This window comes from Lynx canadensis, chromosome A1 (genome assembly GCF_007474595.2).
Source record: "Lynx canadensis isolate LIC74 chromosome A1, mLynCan4.pri.v2, whole genome shotgun sequence".
NCBI classification, from domain to species: domain Eukaryota; kingdom Metazoa; phylum Chordata; class Mammalia; order Carnivora; family Felidae; genus Lynx; species Lynx canadensis.
The window spans coordinates 136,512,386-136,518,385 of NC_044303.2; the positions used below are offsets into that span (position 1 = coordinate 136,512,386).

The 6,000-nt window shown below is 40.2% G+C and overlaps 1 protein-coding gene across 4 annotated transcripts in view; it reads right to left on the reverse strand.

Annotated features, from left to right (window-relative positions):
* Window positions 1–1,678, reverse strand: part of SMN2 (survival of motor neuron 2, centromeric) — a 42,203-nt gene extending 40,525 nt beyond the window's left edge. For all 4 annotated transcript variants that reach the window (XM_030322650.1, XM_030322640.1, XM_030322657.1 and 1 more), the window contains exon 1: window positions 1,577–1,678. In XM_030322650.1, coding sequence (XP_030178510.1) covers window positions 1,577–1,648 — 72 coding nt within the window. In that variant the 5' untranslated portion in view covers window positions 1,649–1,678. The remainder of the gene's footprint in view (window positions 1–1,576) is intronic.
* Between the last annotated feature and the right edge of the window lie 4,322 nt (window positions 1,679–6,000).

Consider the following 6,000-nt stretch of genomic DNA (forward strand, 5'->3'; position numbering starts at 1 on the left):
CCACTATGTTGTACAGCTGAAACTAGTTTAACGTTGTATGTCAAGAACACTGGAATTAAAATTAAAAAAAAAAAAACTAAAAAAAAAAGAATCCTACTCTCCAACTATCATCTAATCTCTGCAACTTACTTCTTCTATCTGGATGATGACAATCATTCCACTTAACTAGAACAAAACAGCGATCTTCCACAAATTTTTAAACTTTTACTATCCTAATGTCCTCCCTTCCTTTCCTAGCCAGCTTAAATTCCATGGTCAATTACTAACATAATTACCTTGTACCCCTCCCTCCCTCCCTCCCTTATATCCACTTGGTAAAACTACAGCCCTATTATTTTCAACACTTAATTCACTGTGTGCCTGCCCTCACACACCTGAATTCAACTTAGCTGGAGAAAAACACAATCAAGCTGTCTAGTATCTTTCAAACTCATGACCAAAATCTCAAGTAAACCTGTCATGTTGCCTAACAACACTTCCACTACATTTCCCTAGTCCAATACTCCTCTACTCTCCCTACTTTCCACCCACTTTCTACTTTCTTTCTGCTCAAAACTCCAACACCTGCCTCCCCTCACTCCTAGTTGATGACCTTATTTCTTTTACTGAGAACAGCCACAATCAAAAGACAGCTTCCACAAATCTGTCCATCCACACAAGTCTGTGCCCATGTAACTGTCACATGAACTGTCAATGTTTCTAACAAAGGCCAAATGCATTTTCTCTTATCTACTCTAGAACACTGCCTCGACACTTCTCTTTTGCCTCTTGTATCATCAAGTTTTCCATCCTTATTCAATCTTTCGCACCAGACCAAAAAGCGTTGAAACAGATTTCTATCATCTAACAAAAAAACCAGTTAAGAATCCTGTTTATTTTACCCTCCCCTTCATCTATCGGCCAATTTCTCTACCTTCTATTTACAAAACTTGAAATATTTATTTACAAGTTTTGCCTTGACTTTCTCCTCTCCCCGCTCCAAACTCACTCCAATCAGATTTCACCCAAGGCTGAGCTTCTCATTTCCCTCCCTTATAAACCTATTCCACTCGCAGTCTTCTGACCTCAGTACATCTCAGGAAAAAACAATTTCATCTTTTCATGACTGCAGGTCAATCTTGGAATTATCTTTGATTTTCCTCTCTCAAACCTCCATTATCGAATCCATATGCAAAACCCGTTGCCTCTGATTTCAAATTATAACCGGAAAGCAAGTACCTTGCTTTCCATCGCTAACACCTCCATGTAAAACTGGCACATTTCAATAGTCTCCTCCTTGGTTTACCTGCTTCACCCCGGCCTGCCCCCGCACACTCCCCAATCAGAAACAATGGACAAACCAAGGCAAAATCAAGTTGAGGTAGGGAATCAGTTCTAACCCATCAGGGTGCCCAAGCCGCACGAGGAAGGAGCCTGTAGCTAAAACTCCCAAATGAGGAAAGCCGTAGAAACCTGTGGAATACCGCCCCGCAGTCAGCGAACCCGACCGGGCCAGCCCAGCCGCGGAAGCCCCTAGCGGGACGCTCGGAGAGAGCCCAGTGAGCCTGTCTGAAGGCGATGCCGTCCAAGATCTCACCTGGCCTGTGCCACGCCGGAACAGCACCGAATCTTCCTGCTCGGGGACACCGCTGCCTCCCCCCATCGCCATGGCGAGCCTACTGCCGGGTACACGGCGTGGGCTTCGTCTCTCTGAAAGTGACAACTTCCGCCGCTGGAGGCTTCTGGGAGCGGAAGAGTACGGTGTCCTGGAGATCGGCCACGAGGCCTGGGAGACTCCTGGTGCTTTCTCTAGCAGTTGACTTGGTCTTTCCTGTGTTCAATTCTTTGGTTTCACATTTTCCTATGCTGGTAGAGTGATTCCCACCAAGGGTTTTTTTTTTGTTTTAAACAATATATTTTTTAAACAATAGATTTACATAGAAAATAATGTTCATTGCAAGTAACATAGAAAACATGGGTAATACAAAAAAATAAGGGGCGCCTGGTGGCTCAGGGGTTTGAGGGTATGGCTCTTGATTTCCCCTCAGGTTATGATCCCAGGGTTTTGGGATCCAGCCCTGTGTTCTGCTCAGTGCTGAGCCTGGAGATTCCTGAAGATTCTCTATCACTCTGCCCCTCTCCCGTACTCTTGCATGTACTCTCTAAAACAAACAAAAATAAGCCCAGATGTAAACAATGATGATGATATCGCCACCATTTAAAAAGTGCTTTACAGAGTTTTTTATTTTATTTTTTTAGAGAGAGAGCACGTGAGCCGGGGAGAGGGGCAGAGGTAGAGAGAATCTTAAGGCATCTCTATGCTCAGCGCAAGGCCAGACAAGGGGCTCAACCCCAACACCCTGGGGTCATAACCTCAGCTGAAATCAAGAGTCCCACGCTCCACCTGCTGAGTCACCCAGGCTCCTTTGTATTTTATTTTCACGACCCAATAAACGACGGGTTATTATTCCCATTTTAAAGATAAGTAAACTTACTGTGGTACTTGTATACTATAGACTACTACTCAGCAATTAAAAAATAGGAATGAGGATCTCCCGAAATGCTTAGACTTGATTTGGGGGTTGTGAGTTTCAGTCCCACAATGGGTTGTAGAGATTAGTTAAAAAGAAAAATCTTTTAAGAAAGAATTAAGTATTGATATACGAGGAAAAGAAAGAAAGAAAAAAAAGGAAACAGGCACAGAGCATTTACACAGCTGCCTGGATTCCAGGTAGCAGAGTTCATTCCTTTAGCTACTTCTCAATTTTAACATTTAAGTTAATATCCATTCTCCCAAGTGTTCTTTGGTAAATTTTCAAACTTAAAAAAAAAAAGGTCAAAATAAAGAAAGGGGACTGCATCAAACTTTCATCCTTTGCACAGTGAAGGAAACCAACACAAGGAAAAGACAACCTACACTGAATGGGTGAGGACATGCTCACATATGATCTGATAAGGGATTAATATCCAGAATCTATAAAGAACTCCTAAAACTCAAAACAGCGATTTTTTTTTGTAAAAAAACCAAAACAGCGATCTAATAAAAAAAATGTGCAGAGGCCCTGCATAGACATTTTCCCAAAGAACACATACAGATGTCAATAGGTACATGAAAAGATGCTCAGTATCACTAACCCTCAGGAAAATGCAAATCAAAACCACAATGAGCTATTACCTCACAGGTGTCAGAATGGCTATTATCAAAAAGATAAGAGAGAACAAGTGTTACTAAGGATGCAAAGAAAAGAATTCTCTCGTGGACTATTGGTGGGAACATAAATTGTTGCAGACACTAGATGAGTGGTAAAGATATGTTTACACACATGCACAATGGAATATAGTCATAAAAAGAATGAAATCTTTACAACAACATGGACACACCTAGAGGATATCATGCTAAGTGAAATGAGTCCGAGAAAGACAAATTACCATATGACTTCATTTATATGTGGAAACTAAAAAACAAATGAACATAATAGATTTATAGAGAACGCACAATTGCCACAGGATGGGGGTGGGGGGAGTATGAGGATAAAGTGAAAGGGATAGAGAAGAAAAGTGGGATCAAATGTTGTCTAATGTTTAATGCCATGCTGCGTTTTTTTTTCCTGTCTTTACATGGGTCAAGCAGGTCTTTAAATCTTAGTAGGCATTTACCATTTACTTTTCCAGATTATTAATATTTAGATTGCCAGATCGATTCCATGTATATATGTATTATAATTTTCTTAAAAAATATATCTACCCAAGGAAGTTTGAGGGCTCCTCTTTGGCTTCTATCAATATCAGAAACAGATCTATTTTTTAAAAAGCCACTTAGATTTTTCTCAATTATAAAAATTCTCATAATGGCATTAAAAATTTTTTATTTAACAAAATTCTTTTTTACATTTTTATTTATTTTTGAGAGACACAGAGAGACAGAGCACAGGTGGGGGAGGGGCAGAGAGCAAAGGAGACACAGAATCCGAAGCAGGTTCCAGGCTCTGAGCTGTGAGCACATAATCCAACCGAGGGTGCCTGGGTGGCTCAGTCGGTTAAGCGTCTGACTTTGGCTCAGGTCATGATCTCACGGTTTGTCAGTCTGGGCCCCGTGTCAGGCTCTGTGCTGTCAGATTGGAGCCTACTTTGGGTTCTGTGTCTCCTTCTCTTTCTGCCCCTCCCCCACTTGTGCTCTGTCTCTCAAAAATAAAAATGTAAAAAAAAAATTTTTTTAACGTTTAATTTTGAGAGAGAGAAGCTAAAAAATTTTTTTTTTTAACGTTTATTTAATTTTGAGAGGGAGAGAGAGAGAAGCTCAGAGAGAATGGGATAGAAGGTCCAAAGTGGGCTCTGTGCTGACAACAGACAGGCCAAAGCAGGGCTCAAACTGACCACCTGGAGAGCAATAGTCACATGGTTCCTCCGACTGGGCCAGCCGGGCACCCCCTCACAATGACATTTGATGTAGAAATTTAGACAGAATTTGCAAAGAGGTTTTTGTCTTTATATTTTTTGAGATATAACTTATATACCCTAGAATTCACCATCTTAAAGCATACACTTAGTAGTTTTTAGTATATTTGAAAGGTTATATAGCTGCCACCAATTCCAGAACATTTTCATCACCTTAAAAAGAAACATTAGCAGTCACTCTCCATTCTTCCCTCCTTCCAGCTGCTCACCACTACTAATCTACTTTCTGTCTTTATGGATTTACTTGTTCTGGATATTTTATACAAATGCAATCTATGGCCCTTTGTGTCTGGACTTTTTCACTTAGCCTAAGGTTTTCAAGGAAAAATTAGCATTTTAATACATTTAGAATGACAGGTTCTTTGTTGAAAAAAGTATTTTTACTTACCAGGATCCTCAACAAAAATGAACCTATGGCATTTTTGCTCTCAAAGAAAAGATGATGTTCTTTTATTCCTGATGGTGACATCCATAATTGAATTACTATATTTTACAAAGTTATTTCATATGATAGACAAAGCACTCAAAGCACTGTGTAGTGAACTTCTAAAGGAAAACCATTTCACCCGATTTGAAGGCACTTATTTAAACATTAAACTTAACATCAGGAACTGGAACAGTCTTTGTGTATATGGAATTTCAATACCAAAATCCTACCTTCCAGGACTCTTGGAAATTGCCCTTGAGCAAATAAAGAATTCAAATGATTAGTGACCAGGCTTCCAATTTGATTTTCCAATTTGAATTTCAAATGGGATAGTGCATAAACAAATGACAAGGCCAAAGCCAATTAGTTCTTTAGCGTTACATTATCAGGGTCTAGGGGCAGGAGATCATAGATGGGTCTGTGATTTTAGTACAAAATGGCTCACTGAACTGTTAAAGCAGCAGAACGTTAAAAATTACAAAAGATGTTTTGGAAGAATATTTGAATGATGTAATAGACAAATGGTAGTGTAATTCATAAAGGGATAGATAGAATTGGCCATCCAGTATGTGAAGGTTTGAGTCCCCACCCTCATATCCTATATCAAAATACATTCTGGGTGATTTTTATAAACTTGGGATGGGGGAGATCTTAAGATAGAAACAAGAAACCATGCAAGTACTGAAAACGTGAATACCTTTTGGGAGTCAGGTGGGTAATGTAAATGAGTTAAGGAGAAATAAGCAGTAAGAGGTTGTGGGTAATGTCATCAGTAAAGTGGAGCCTATACCTCCCCGCCTCCCACTCACTCCACTCAATCTCTGCCCAAAGGTATTCAAGTTCACATGAAAAAGTTTTGACAAATGGGGTGCCTGGGTGGCTCAGTTAGTTATGTGTCTGATTTTGACTCAGGCCATGATCTCTCAGTTCATCAGTTCGAGCCCCACATTGGGCTGTCTGCTGTAAGCCTGGGACCCAGTTCAGATCCTCTGCCCTCCTCTCTCTCTGCCCCTCCCCTGCTTGTGCTGTCTCTCAAAAATAGACATTAAAAAATTTTTTTTAAGTTTTAACATGTCAGCCAGGATAAGTCTGCTGTCAGTCTGCACCCTTACTTATAAAGAAACTACACTTATGGTAAT